This window comes from Apteryx mantelli, chromosome 30, assembly GCF_036417845.1.
Source record: "Apteryx mantelli isolate bAptMan1 chromosome 30, bAptMan1.hap1, whole genome shotgun sequence".
NCBI classification, from domain to species: domain Eukaryota; kingdom Metazoa; phylum Chordata; class Aves; order Apterygiformes; family Apterygidae; genus Apteryx; species Apteryx mantelli.
In genome coordinates this window covers 6040489-6055630 of record NC_090007.1, presented here as the reverse complement: position 1 = coordinate 6055630, position 15142 = coordinate 6040489, and the positions used below count along the sequence as shown (strand labels likewise).

Below are 15142 nucleotides of genomic sequence, written 5' to 3'. Positions count from 1 at the left end.
TGCTCCTTGCAACATTTAGACCTGTCCTCGGGGAGCCCTGTCCTCCCTGCCCTCCTTGCCAGGCAGAAGCTAGGAAGACTTGTTTGGATTCTGGGAACACTCAGCCTTGCTGCTGGCCACTGGCTGCTGGCCCGGTCTTTGTGCTCCTTCTGCATCCCTGGCCTCTGGGTATGTCTGCACTCAGTCACCACTCTGAGTGCAAAGCAGCGTTGAAACTAGCTAGTTTGGCCTCAACAAGCAGCCCATCCCAGAGCTGAGCAGAGGCTAAATCAAGACCTGAGCATTTACCCATCTTCTCAGAGAGCTTTCATGATCTGTGATGGGCTCCCATGTTGTGGTGACTCTGCTGCAAGCAGCACTGAAGTTCAAAGCTGTGCTGGATAAATCTGTACCATATTGCAGTCACAGATCTGTGAGTGTCTGTTTTGGGCTCCCTGACAGTGGATACAGTGTCCGCGTTTGCTCACAGAGGCCACTCTTAACTGTGGATGGGCAGGCAGGTGTGCCATCTGCAAGCTGAGTTGTCCCCTGGCTTTCCTTTGCTCACGGTCTCAAAATGAGCTGCAGAAACCTGGCCCAGGATGACCCCAGCTGCTGCAGGAAACTTTAGGATGGGGGAAGCAGAGAGGGAACAGAACAAATGCAGTCATGTGTGCATGCCCTCACTGCTTGGCTAAATACAGACCACTCACCACTTCGCTCTGCACTGTCCGTCAACCAAGTTACAGAAGGCCGATGGTGCACTCAGAGTCCACAGCAGTGAATCCCTCCTGGGTCAGACCCCTGCTATGGAGCTGCAGTGGGGGTACATGCCAGCCAGGCCTACAAGGGAAAAATCAGCTCAATACCACCCTGATGTCTTGTGCCCACCTCAGGGTTCACAAAGGCAATTAGAAGAAGTCACCAACTGGGACTGTGTTTGGCTGCAGAGGGTCCCAGTCCCTTTCCTTCCCCATTGCAAGCTGAAACAGTAATTTCCCTTGTATTGCATTGACTGCACTACACATTTTATCCCCGTTTGTTTTCCAGAGGCAGCTTGGGACTCTCAATGCAGATGGATACACACCGGAGCCTATAGGTGAGCATCTCTGAAAGCCTTCTAACAGTACAGATTAGGGGTGGGCACCATCAGCCAAGCTGTAAGACAGGACATGGGGATGCTGCAGAATCCATGGGGGCTGGCTGACATATCCATACCACCTTCTAGCCAAAGAGCTGTGCTACAAAGTGTTTTTCCTACAAAGGTACCCAGGAGCATCCCTTTTATTTCACAGGATGCTGAGGCAGGAATATTGCTAGACTGTTTGGAGGCACCCAGCACCCAGTAAATCGAGCCCTGTCCCATTCCTCACCTTCCATCCTGCCTACAAACCCAATTAAGTACACAGTGTGTTCAACTACATTTCAGTGGAATGAAGTCATGCATGTGCTCGGCTCCTGCAAGACAGGACATGTGGAGAGGGAGTGCTCATACACTCTCTCCATCCTGAATCCCCCAGCTGTAAATAGGAGAGGCCACAGGCTGCAAAAGGAAGGGAGATGCCCAGGAGGGAGGCTTGAATGCTGGAGCATGAATGAGAATTGGTCAAGAGACTAGAGAAGACCTTCCCAATCAGTGAGAGGGAGAGGGATGGGGAAGGGTACCTCACTTACAGCTATAAATAACTGTATCTTTTGGGAAGGTGCAGGAAAGTCACGCCTTCTACCAATGGACACCAGCGTTTATGAGAGCCCTTATAGTGATCCTGAGGAACTGAAGGATAAGAAACTCTTCCTGAAGAGGGACCACCTGATGATCGATGAAGTGGAACTGGGGGCAGGAAACTTTGGCTGTGTCAAGAAAGGAGTTTACAAAATGAGAAAGTGAGTGCTGCTCTGAAGGATGCAGAGGAAGAGGGTGTTTCAGGCTGAACTTTGAGGTGTCCCCAGACATCCTGTTTCTAGCTAGACAGACTCTAGAGTAATAATGGGGCAGAGGCATAAAAGAGACATTGGAAAGTCAACAGCAGCTTTCCACTGACTTTCAGTGACAACCCCAAGGTACTGGGAGTGTCATCTGCACTGCATGTTTCATGGCATCAGACTGCCATTTCTGGAGGCATTTGCTGGGCTCAGAAGAGCAAGTCCATGCTTCTGAGGTCATCTTGATCCACGTCAGGCAAAGGAGAAAGACCGAGATGTGTGATACCTGGCTCTATCACTAGCTTTCTGTGAGACCACAAGGATGGCCTTTCTCCACTTTGTGCTTCAGTTTCCCCCTTGTAAAATGGCAAGGATGATGCTGATCTCAGTGTGTGACCTGCCTTGAGATCTATAGATGGCAAATACTAGCCCACACCAGTAAGGGTGAGGAGATAAGATTTCATTATTTTTCTGGGTGTTCCTTCTCTTTAGTCTTCTAGTAGGTCTGGGATAACTGGGAGGTGCAGGTCTCCACCAACAGAGACTAATGAGATTGCAGCTGAGAGGTAAAACAGTATCACACAGAGGCGTTTTCCATTCCTGTGCAATGTGCTCTAGGTGACCCTGCTTGAGCAGGGGGGTTGGACTAGATGATCTCCAGAGGTCCCTTCCAACCTCAGCGATTCTGTGATTCTGTGATTCTGTGATACATGAGTCAAGCTGCTGCTTAATTCATCTCATGTGTGATCCTCTTGCCCCCTGTGCAGGAAGCAGATCGATGTGGCCATCAAGGTGCTGAAGAGCAACAACGAGAAAACAGTGAAGGATGAAATGATGAAGGAAGCGCAGATCATGCACCAGCTGGACAACCCCTATATTGTCCGCATGATTGGGGTCTGCGAGGCAGAGTCCCTGATGCTTGTGATGGAGATGGCTTCTGGAGGGCCACTCAACAAGTTCTTGGCTTCCAAGAAGTGAGTACTGAAAAAAACATGGCTGGCTGATTCTCTGCGCTTCTCATCATACTCTCTGCTGTCAAGGGAGCCAGCTTTGTAGGTAGGGGGAGGCTAATAACAGCAAAAGGGGATTTCTTTTCATGTGAGGTAATAGGGACTGTTGCTTCTGGAGCAGAAATGTCTATGTTCATTGTCTCTTGCAGCGAGAAAGCTCAGAGGAGACTGTGGTGGGTAGAGTAATGACAGGTCCTTGCTGGCCAACAGTTTTATTACTGCATTGTCCTGTCCTCCCCAGAGATGAGATTGCAGTCAGCAACATTGTGGAGCTGATGCATCAAGTATCCATGGGGATGAAGTACTTGGAGGAAAAAAACTTTGTCCACAGGGACCTGGCAGCCAGAAATGTTCTGCTGGTCAACCAGCATTATGCCAAGATCAGTGATTTTGGACTCTCCAAGGCTCTTGGCGCTGATGACAGCTATTACAAGGTAAGTGTAAGCACAGCAAAGAATCCAAGAGAGGGAGCCTTCCTGCCCTGGGGCTGAGACCCCCAGGGATAGGGGGTCTGGGCTATTCCCGGGAGCCCTGCTGCATGACCGCATCATATTCTGGCCATCCTCGCTGTTCTGACATTAAAAGGGGCTTTGCAAAACTCCAGCAGAACAAGGAGGCAAGGAGGAAATTAAAACAGCCACAGAGGCAGTGAGGGGGGCGCAATGCACTGGAATGACATGAGAGAGGAGACCAGAGAGGAGTGAGAGCAGAGAGCTGAGAAGAAAAGGCAATTCTGAATGAGTCAGGGTTGATCCTTCTGGTAGTGTGCACATTATGCAGGGCCAGGCTGCTCCCCACGGGGTACTTTGGGTGCTGGAGGAGAGGTGTGGGCACCACAGGAGGGCACCCTTCGCCCAGGGATGGCCAAGCTGGAGCTGCCTATGACAGCATGCTCTGGGCTCTGGGCAGGGGGTTTTCCTGCTGTGAGTCCTGCTGGCAGAGCTCCAGCCAGCTCTGCTCCCAGAAGAGCTCCTGTTCTCAGTGCTCAGCTGTAATGCATGCAGGCCTATTTCTAACTTCAGTGGACTGAAGCTGCAATGCCCAGGAGCTGGGAATGCCTCGAAGCAGCTGTGCACGAGGCAGGTTGGTGCTGTGGTGGCTCTTCCGGCTGCTCTGCTGGCCCTGAGCTGCACACTGAGGGCAGGAGGGGCTCCAGCTAAATATGGCCATGCACTTATGGGGGAAGGCTGCTATTTGGATCAAGTTCTGAAGCCAAAAGCCACAAAATGTGTCCCAGCATCCCAAAAATGTTCGCTGGCAGTTGGAGAAAAGCATGCTTCATTTGGGACACACACAGAAATTCATTTAGGGTACTTCTGTTCTCATCCATTCCAACAGACATGCAGATCCCCTTCTCTCTGATACCAGGGAGGATTTTATCCCCTTGCCATATTCACCTGGAGATCCAGTTCCTCACAGGCAGTGACCTTACCTAGTATCTCAGCTTTGAAACTGTGATGTATTTAATGCCCAGTCTGGATTCAGGTCCAGATTCAAACAGTCCAGATTTGGTATTCAATCCTTTAGAAGAAATACAATAGCTCAGGTTGGATTGAGATCCAGCCCCTGTCTGACACACAAGTTATTTCATTATAAGGCTCTGGTTATTAGTCCTTTGTATTGATTTTTGCCTGTTATTCTCACTCAGTACTGAGTGATCACATTTGATTCAAGCACTTAGCAAAGCAGATTTTAACAGAGCACACTTGTGTCACCATCTGTCTCAGGATACAAACATTCTTCCTTGCTTTGCTACAGGCCAGGACAGCAGGAAAGTGGCCCTTGAAATGGTATGCTCCGGAGTGCATCCTCTATCACAAGTTCTCCAGCAAGAGTGACGTATGGAGTTATGGTGTGACCATGTGGGAGGCCTTCAGTTATGGGCAGAAACCGTATAAGGTAAGGCACAACTGGATGTGAGATCTAAGCTGTGCAACAGCCTTCTGCAAGATAATCACCCTGCCCAACTTGGTGCCTGTCTCTTACGTGCTGGGAAAACACAGCCCATGGCCCCATAGTGCCTCGACACATGTCAGTCTAGTGGGGTCACTGGCAGATGGAGTAATACAACCAGTGTCTGGGCCATGAACCCTAGGAAGTATGTTTATTCAGAGCAAAAACAAGGTGGCCAGCAACTAGCAATACAGACTGGGCTGGGAGTAGCTTATTGAGTTTTTCATCTTTCTGATACAGTTAGTGAACTCAGGAAGAATTTCTGGCATAGTCTGAGGAAAAAAACATGCTTGTAGATCCATAAAAGCAGCAAGGAGAACCAAAGTCTCTGCCTCTGCCCAGCAACTGGTTGCTTGTGACATTTACCCAGTCTCCCTGCATCTGAAGGAATTCAATTGTTTCTGCTCAGCACAGCCACAGTGCCAGCCTAACAGATATTTGGGAAATGCCATATTGACATTTAGCGGTCAGCAGCCTTGGAGTCATCCTCATGTTTACCACCTCAGTGGATCTGTCACAGTTTGTGTGGAGAGGAAGAGCAGTGGAGCAGAGTGAGGAAAACCAGTTTCAGTTTGGCTCATGGCTCAGGATTTAGAGCAATCCACCATGGATGGATGCCTTACTGCAGACTGCCACTCTCAAACAGGCTGACGTGCATTGAAACTGCTATTTCTTGCTCCTTGAGTGGGTCCTCTGACCACTATGGGACAGAGGTGAAAGGAGAGCAACTCACTTGTATTTTATGAAAGGAGCTAATTAGACTGCTTGGATCCTGTGGCTTTGTGTTCATTTCAGGGAGATGAAACAGAAAAAAACAAAAACAAAAAACAAAATTCATTTGGGTATGAATCAAAGCAGATCTTTTATTCGATCCTTCCACTAGCTGAGCTGAAAAGCCTGTTGTTCAGCCACTGCTCTGCTCAGGCTTGGGAGGGGGTGGTGGGCTGAGCTGGCCACAATGCGAGACATCGCTGCTGGGTGCCTGGGCTAAAAACACGGTATGCCTGTATGGGGTGTGCTGCGCACAGCCTCAAAGCACTACCCTATGCCCAGCTCAATGCCTGTTAGAAGGCCAGTCTAATCTGCCTCCTCTGACCCTCTTGCCATTCCAATGCCTGTTAAAACATTTTCCCCCTTGATCCTCCCCTAGAAAATGAAAGGCCCTGAGGTCATCAGTTTCATAGAGCAAGGCAAACGCATGGACTGCCCCACGGACTGCCCGGCAGAGATGTACACCCTCATGCAGCAGTGCTGGATCTACAGGTAGGGTTTTCCCTAGCTCATCTCTCCGCTGAGTGGCAGGTCCATTGGGTTGCAATATAAAGCTAACGGTATCTCTTGCTCTGGTCTTATTCACCAGTCCTGATGAATGACACACATTTCTTTAATATCATTCCCCTCCTTTTGCCTGCAGCAACCCTGGAAGATGTCAGAGCCTCTTGACCTTTGCCCCTCTCCATCCCAGGGAAAGTCTCAGCTCCTCATTTGAGCCCTGATACAACTGGGCAGCTGTTCTCTCCTAGGCTTGTCTGTGCTTGGTATCTTCTCCCTTGGGTCCTAGCCCACTTTTGTCCTTTCTGCTCTCTCTACTTGTTCCTTTTTTTCCTTGCAGATGGGAAGAACGTCCAGGGTTTCTTTCTGTGGAAAACACAATCCGCTCCTACTACTACAGTATTGCTACCAAGACAGAAAATGGGTCAGAGACAGAGGACAAGTCAAAAGCAGCTTTTCATTGAGCCTTCTTCTCTGCCCCTCAACACATACTCCGCTGGACTTCTTGAATGGGACCTGGAAAGGCTCTTTGCAAATTTCTTCTTTAATCTCTTATGACGGTTTTGTTTCTCAAGTAGTCCCAGAAATAAGAACTTGGGTCTGCCACAACAGACATAGGAACTCAACCATAACTCGTGTCTCCACATATGAAGAGCCAGTAATGATTTACATCTCTAGCCTGACCCACACACGGGACAGTGCAGAACAGCATTGTAGTTCCTTCTTACACACCTCCAAAACCTCATCCCAGGACCTCAGTGCTTAGTGCCTGCCAGGCTTACTAAGGATGAACTGTGTTGGCTCCAGCAGACCTGGATTTCTCCTGATCTCTTAAAAAACAATTATTTCCCAGGAAACTACCAACTACACATTTTGGGTGAGGTTTGCACGTGGTGGGACACAGGAGAAGGAGCCACTGCATCCCCTTCCCCTCCACTCTAGGGCAGGAAGGAGCTGGTGTGTTGCTCGCTGCCAGCAGAGATGGGGAGGAATGCTGGGGAAGAGCTTCAGCGTGCCACCGCTTTGTCCTTCTCCCACCCTGTCAGCTGCAGCGTTTGCACTCCTGGGCACTGCATGTCTGCCTGTGCAGCACGGGGCACAGTGTACGTCACCCCTGCACTGCCACTGCCCTCCAGGCTGGTTATGGCTCCTGAAACAATGAAACCCCCAGGCCAGGAACCATTTATTGCTCACCTCCTGGATCCCCACTGGCCCTTCTGTGCTATTCAAATGAGCATTTTGCTTTCAAAGCCTGAAAATCCCTATAAATAAACTATTCTATGTTTTTTTTTATCATACATATGGCTTAGACTATTGAAGTACCACAGATGTTTGCAACTGCTTTAAGCTGAATAGAAATTATTGTAGTTTCCCCCTCCTAAGCCAGGGTTTCCCTCCTTGATGGTCTCCCATCTGGAGTCACCAACTAGGTTACCCTTGGACTGACCTTCCTCCAGAACTGAAGCTCTCTGGCAGCTAATGGCATATACTGCTGCCTAGAATTGGAGTAAAGCAGCTCAGCTGAGTCCACTGTGGAAACCTACCTACTGAGGCTTTTACTACCAGGAGCAGCTAATGTTTTGGGGTACCCACCTTGAGTTCTCTTCAAAGGACTTTGAATTCTGAAGGGATGGCCATCAGCATATTGCAAAAATGAGACCCTCTGAGGATGCTTCAGGGTTTTAATGGAGCAGTTAATCCTTGGAGCCTTGCATGGAAGCAATGAAAACAGGAAAAAAAAAGTGCCTTCCTTTTCATTCAATTCTAGCACTATATGTAGCAAAATTGACACTTCCTGCCCCCCCCCCCCCACTCCAACTGGGGTGACTAGTCTAGCAGGGTGAGAAATGCTGTGTAACCACAGCCCCTTTTCCAGAACACTGTAGGTATACACCAAACTCTATCAGTAACCTTGCTGGTACTGTGGCGCCATCCCCCTTTGGGAGTGGGCAGCATGGTAGTGTGGGGACACAGGCAAAGAGGCAGAGCAAATGCTGCCTGTGTCCAAGGGTCATATTATGGCACCCAGGGATGTTTCACTAGTGCTGTCACTATTTAATGGGGCCATTTGATCTGTACCCCAGTTACCCCATCACTGGAGGAGGACCACAATACTGATTCCCCATTGGAACTTAGTGAGTGCTCTGCAGGCTTCATCCCATCAACATGTGCAAAGGTTTTTGAGCACCTCGGATGAACAATATAGAGAGAGTGGAGGGTTTATGGTGGGAACTGTCCTTCCTGAGTTGCTCGTAACACTGAGGAACAAGCCCCTCTCTTGGGACACAACTGCAGTCAGAGACACGGTAATTTCTGGTCAATAAGAGCAAAGCTGCCCTCCAAAAACCTCCCTCCACCTTCTCCCAGAAGTGACTCAGAAACTGCAGGCCCTCCCCTGACCCTGGGTGCAGTGGACGACCCATGGGGTGGGGGGACAACTGTGGTCTGCAGTGTTGCAGAGAGTGGGTGTGAAGGCTGGGGAAGTAGAAGAAGCAAAAGATCAGAGCCCCGAGATACAGTGAAAAGGGAAACTTATCTCTCACCATCTTTCAGCATCTGAAAGCCACACAGTAGCTCACACAGTGTACCTTGTCCTGGAGGTAAAATAAACAGCTACAGACCAAGCCAGGGCACAGCCCTTATCTAAAACCTTAATGGGAGGTGTGTTTGATCTGAAGGTAACAGTTCCTGGGGGACATTCAGGTATGAGACCTGAATTACCCTCTCGGGTACACAAACAAGTACACTGTTTAAGCAGTCAGAGAACCTAGGTCCAATGGAAAACGTAAGTAAGCATTGCCCTCTCCTTGCTTAGACTACGGCCCCCCAGTGACAGCAAGTATTTACACACCAAAGCATTTTCTCTCTCAAGCCCATTAGCCCATCCAGCATGCTTGAAAACTATGGACATATTGCCCCCACCAATAGATGGGAAAGTAGACGCATCAAAGGAGAAAGTAGTCTGTTCATGTTTGTGCAGTGAATTAGCGGCAGAAAGAGGAAAAAAATTATCTCCATGTCATGTTTTTCTCCCAGAGAAAAAAAGCTTATTTTGCTGGAAAGAGGTGGTTCTATGCACTTTTTGTTTGAAAAGCCCAGCCAAAACATTTTGCTTTGACTTTTTTTCTAAACAAACCGTTTTCTGGTGTGAAATGATTTTTCATATTGAATTTTCAGCTAACTGGTTGGTGGTATTTTTTCAAATGGGGAAGGGAATACAGGGAATGCATCAGAGAACTTGTGTCCATGGAGGAGCTTCTGATTTAGTTGCTGGAAACAATTAAAAGCGAGCATGTGTGCACACAGTCAGTGAGGTGCCGGACAGGATGTAAATCCCTCGAGATCTCACCAGAAGAGTGGAGAGCAGAGGTTGTTCCTCTGGAAAGCCAGCTGGGATGTGGATGTTTTTCTGGCTGCTCCAAGAGCATCATAAAATGTCAGGACTTGCTGGGGGAAAAAAGAGAGTGAGACAAGCAGGACCTGAAGTCAGAGGACTTTGCGACTCATATGTTTTTGCTGGGACAGCTTTGGTACGCAAAGGGCCTGACAGTCACCCCCAAGGGTAATCTCCTTTGACTTCAGGCACTGCCTCCCTCCTTGGCATCCCCAACCTGCACTCGCTATGGGTCAGAAGGGGGTCAGTCCACCCAGTAAGATGCCTCTCCAGGTCCCACAGTCTGGAACAGCTGCTCTTCTTCCCATCTACAACATGGGTGTATCTGTCTCTGTCCTCCCTCCTCACTCCCTGCCAGCAGGTCTAGATACTGAAACACTCTTCTGTACCTCTCAGTCTTTTCACTGCCTGATGCCAGAGCCACTGGGTGTTTGAACAAGAGCTGAGTCACTGATAAGATAAAGGCACAAGCTGTAGTTAGCACGGACTCAGAGTTCAATGTTATGTGGCTGATTCTGCCCTCCTGTAAACTCCCTCATATTCTCTCTTTCTTTTTTGCTGTCCCTCTGCCTCCCTCCTTCTCTCCCCTTTTTTCCCGTTTTCTACTTGAATCTTTAAAGCGCTTATGATTCTTGCATTCTCCATACAGTGCAAGGGCAAGGATGAACTACATCTTTTAACTAAGTAGCCACAGCGATACTGTGAGATACGATAAAATATCAGTGATCATGTCTGATCAATTCTCTATCATATCTCTGTCATATCGCCAATGCAGATCTATCACATTCCAACCTATCTTATCACCGATAAGCCTACCTTATCACCAGTACATGCAATTGCGCTGTCTTATCACAAGCACATGCTCACCTTTCTATCTCTTCCAGCTATCTAGGCATTTTCACTTCGTTCAGCAACACGTTAACTACGTGACTAACCCAGCTCTGTTCTCATTAACCTTTGTTTCATATCTGCAAGTAATATACCGAACAAACGCAAAAGTATATTTTCAACACTAACACTGGATATTTTTCCCTTTCAAGAAGTGCTGTCTGTGCCCCGCTGGTGCACCGCATCCCACACAAGGAGGGATGAGGTTCCCCAGGGCAAAGCTCAACGCTGCCGTGGGAGTCCCTGCTTTGCAGCTGGGCTGTCCTCTGGCCCACCAGCCTGCCCAGCAGTTAAACTATTCTCTTTGGGCTGCTTTCTGGGTCTTCCACGGCCCATACAAAGCAGCCTTACGTATTTCTACACAGCACAAAAGGCAGAACTAGGAGCACTGGGCAGGTGAGGAGAGGGAACCAGCCCTAGGGAAGAGCATTGGAAAGCTCTGTGGGTAGCTGTCCCTGAGCTGCCCTTGCTGAGGATGGGACCACGATAGAGATTAACTGTTACAGCACTCAGACCTGCTTCTGTGCCTGAGTTGCTCAGAAGCAGCAGTTACAGTCTAGGGAAACAGCATTTTTGCATTTTCAAGATCCTGCTGGATGGTTCCAGCTGTTGACAACTTGGAGACATGGCCAGGACAGGGCACAGGCTTATTTTGTACAGACCCTCTCTTCATAACCCTTTTTGTTAGGAAATGTCTGGCAAGTGTGAAGTTACAGAATGCCTTTGGTCCTGCCTTAACAAGATCCATCTCAAAGTCCGATTTCTTCATAAAAATCAGGTGAAATATTGATCCCCACACTGTCCCTTTCTTTCCTTCCCTGACATGAGGGCAAGATGGGTTTGTTTCTAATTACAGCAGAGGGAAGTGAGACAAGGGAAAGGATATGACTCATCAGTGTTTAAACAGAGGCCTGGAGGAAAAGCCCTGTCCACCTCTGTCTGTTGTCACACTTTGATCTTTAGAGGATGCCTTCTCTGAAGGTTCAAAAGACTTTAATGGTTCAGAGAAGCTGAACAAGCCAAATGATGCCCCAGCCTCCAGTACAAAGAATGCCATTACATACATCAATATACTCACTCAGCAATGGCAGAGAAGTAGCTAAGTCTCATTGTAGTGGCTTTTACCAGTTGCCCATGAAGAAAAAAAGGGCATGCAAGGCACAGAAAGATGCAAATCTAGATGATTTTCACTGGCAAGAGGAATGCAACTGATCAGGCTGCCTGTCTATTTCAGGTACTAACAATGAGCATCCAAGTCCTAAGGAAAAGAATCTCTCTTCTTGCAGCAGGAGGAAATTACTTATTTTGCCACCACGAAATCTGCTAGGGCAGGGAAGACTTGAAATGAGCCAAAAGGGCTTTTCTGTCTTTTTTTCCTCTAATTTTTTAAATATTACCTTGGTTTTGCCCATCAGATAGAAACTGGGTGCTGTCAGAGCAAAGTGTGCATGTGTCTTCACAAGTTGTTTTTTGATCAGTAACAGGAATCTTGGAGAGCAAGGGAGGTGCTGGTACTGGCTGAAAGGCCATTGGCAAGCGGTAGGAAATTTAGCACTGCTCATCTCTTCTAACTGCATATGATCCCGTCTGATAGGAGTATGCATATGGTGTGAGACATAATAGGCACAGAATTTGGACACCAGTTCTGCTTTCATGTTAGCTCCTGAGTCCCTTCCTTCATGTCAGCATTTGAAGGTAAGTTATGTCTCATCCTGGTCATTCATTACCTGGCAAACTCAACAGCAAGAGCCCATTCAGCCTATTGGGCTGAGTAAGGAACAGGCTGGGTGAGCTAGGTGAGGGGGGCAAAGAGCTCAGCTAGGATTTGGAGCCCAGGACTACTTACAGCCTGCATGAATGCTGTATTGAAATCTGTCAAAGCATTTTATTTGTACAGCAATTAACAGCCATTGATTGAAAAAGCACATTATAAGGGTAATTAAAATTCCCTAAAAGATGTAACTGAGGAAGAGCAAGAAGTGGCTGGCCTAAACTCACAGCAGGGGTGCTGAGGATAGGCGTTGGGGCTCTGCCTGCCTGACCAGCTGAAGCACGCGCAGAGTCAGGCTGTGCGGAGAGAAAGAAAGTGCAGAGAGAGGCATCTGCTCTCATACACACACTATGTCATGAAGAGAGGTTATTTTTGTCCCTAGCTGCCAGCAAACAGAGCATGCAATGACAGGTGGTTTCGACAACTGATTCTCTATGCAGTTTTTTGTGGCCTTAAGCAATCAGCTTTGGTCAATGTAAGGTGTAGCTCTATTCAACTTTTATAGGCAAACGAGGCTACACGTGGCTGATGTTTCCACTGCGGCTCACACAGCTTCTTCAAGGCTTCTGCTCTGGTAAGAAGGCAGTTTCAGGACCTTGTTCCAAAGCCTTGAGGACTTGATGGTACCAAGAAATCTGACCGTTGATCTGAGGTCCACTGAAGTCCCATCCTCCCTATTTTCTCAACTCACCTGCCCTCCCTGTCTGTGATCTCCACCTAGTGCTTCCACTTGTAGAGCAGTGCTCTGGGACAGGGTGAAATAGCCTCTCACCAAGCAGAGAAATTTCAGTCCAGAGTAATAAGTTGTTGAAAGGTTAAGCAAGCAACTTATTTGGTAAATACATTTTACTATTAAATTAGTCTACTAAGTAACCAACCAATTTGTTGTTGCTGTTGTTGATTAAGGACTGTTTTTCTTCTTTGGTAGTGTGGCTGGTATATTGGGCTGTCAGCTGCATTGTCTGGGCAACAAGAGAACACACAGCTCCAGAAAGAAACACTAAAAACTAAAATGGCATTTGATTCATTTCTGTTTTTTTTTTTATTGGATATTGTCAGAAATTTTGAAAGAGGGTAAAATACAGGCTCATATGGACACTCTTTGTAGGTCCATATGGCAGTGCCAAAGTGGAGGATGTTACCAAAGTGAAAACGCTGTTCTCATCTCTTTCTCTGTCTACCTCCGTCTTCATCACATGCTCCCCCCATCCTTTTAGCTCTCCCCTTCCCCAGCCTGTGGGAGCACCATATGGGCCAAGCCTTCAATCTAGGACAGACAGCTCAGCTCAGCAAGGGGCTGAAGCCCATGCCTGCTGTGCAAAGGCTGGCCAGGTCAACAGTCTCCGGGAAAGGAGATGGCACTGGCTGATAAACTCAAGCAGTTTCCTTCCGCTGGCAGAGCTGCAGCGAGCCCTGCTGTGACTGAAGCAACCTTGAATTCTGGCCTGAATGGGCTGCAGCATTCTTTATATTTGATTTCTGTTTCACATCAAAGCCTGCAAGGTCTTGCCCTCCAGCAGAGTCCTTGCGCACCTTGCCATGCAAGAGACTGCACCTCGTGCAGGGCTGCGCAGCAGCTGCTTCTCCAGAACGAAACCACCCACTGCAGGCCCAGCAGCTGAACTACTGCTATTACTCACAGCTTTCTTCTAATAAACTAATCAAAGTTGTTGTTTTGTCCCAAATACTCCCATCATTCAGAGCATGGTTGTGCTCTTCCTAGAGCTTGCACGTGCATGTGCTTGTCTGTGGAGCTGTTTTAATTCAAACTGTCCCAGACAGAAGGCAGCAGGTGGTCTCACACACTCTGTCTGAAGGCTATGGATTTTTGTTGCTGAGAACCCAACCATGTCTTGCATCAAAAAAGAAATATATCACTTGCAGATTCAGAAATAATGGTGGGCTTGGTGTGGCTCAGGAGGGAAAAACCAAGGCTACAGCAATGCAGTGCTTGGCTTGTGGTTGTTGCCCTCACTGTTAAAGCCATAAGCTTGGGTGCTGGACCCATTTTGGTCAGGGGAGAGCTAGTTAGCTTGCCGCAGCAGCTGTGGTCCCTCTGACATGCAGAACAGATGAAGCGGCAAGTCACAAAGTTACTCATAACCTCTCTCTCAAGTGTTGGGTGCCACTTCCTAGCTTAGATTGGAGTCCAGGTGCACAAGGGTCCCCATCTGTAAAGCAGCTACCAGCACCTCTCTGAGCTAGGCCCAGTGCTTGCAATCCTGCAGAAGTGGAGAGCAGCAGTGCAGCTTTGGCTCAGCAGAGGGGCTGCTGGCTGTCACCTCTCACGTGAGACCAGAGCCAGACATGGCTGCTCTTCTCCGCTCTGGTCTGCTCAGGACCTGTGACCTGCAGGTAGAAGCTGGTAACTGGTGCATGGCAGAGGGGAGCAAAAGGGAGCTCCTGTGTTGGGAAGACTTCTCAGCACTGCTGTGAGATGTGAATATTCTCCCCACAAGGATGAGAATCAACATCCTTGTGCATGTCATAACTTCCACTCACAACAGCAGCAGAAGCACAGAGCTGGTTAGGCAGGAGGGATAGGAGTGACCAAAGCATAGAGGTCAGCAGCCAGGATCACCCTGAAGGGAAAACATGAGCTGAGCCAGTGGCCCAGGAGTTAGAAGACCTGAATTCAGGTTCAACTTGGCTACTGACCTGCTGAGTATCGTTGGGCAAGTCACTTCCACTTTTTGGTTCTTACTCCCTGTTGTCTGTTGTGTCTATTTAAACTATAAGCTCTTTTGGCCATGGTCTGTCACCCAGTACCTGCTCTCTTTCTAGCATAATGCATTTCTAATTACTACAGCAATACACATATATAGCAAACGTAATAGATGAACCATATATTCTATATAGCAATACCTACAACAGTTGGCCAGGACAGAATATGTTTATTTCCTTAAGGGGAAACTATTTAAAAGCTTGGATTTGCATTTTAGATAGAACCAC

The 15142-nt window shown here is 48.1% G+C and overlaps 1 protein-coding gene across 1 annotated transcript in view; it reads left to right on the top strand.

Annotated features, from left to right (window-relative positions):
* Positions 1–6893, top strand: part of ZAP70 (zeta chain of T cell receptor associated protein kinase 70) — a 30441-nt gene extending 23548 nt beyond the window's left edge. The window contains exons 7-13 of the mRNA XM_067312684.1: positions 1030–1078; positions 1683–1863; positions 2670–2876; positions 3154–3346; positions 4671–4811; positions 6016–6128; positions 6478–6893. Of these exons, the coding sequence (XP_067168785.1) occupies positions 1030–1078; positions 1683–1863; positions 2670–2876; positions 3154–3346; positions 4671–4811; positions 6016–6128; positions 6478–6601 (1008 nt within the window). The 3' untranslated portion in view covers positions 6602–6893. The remainder of the gene's footprint in view (positions 1–1029; positions 1079–1682; positions 1864–2669; positions 2877–3153; positions 3347–4670; positions 4812–6015; positions 6129–6477) is intronic.
* Positions 6894–15142: the final 8249 nt, after the last annotated feature.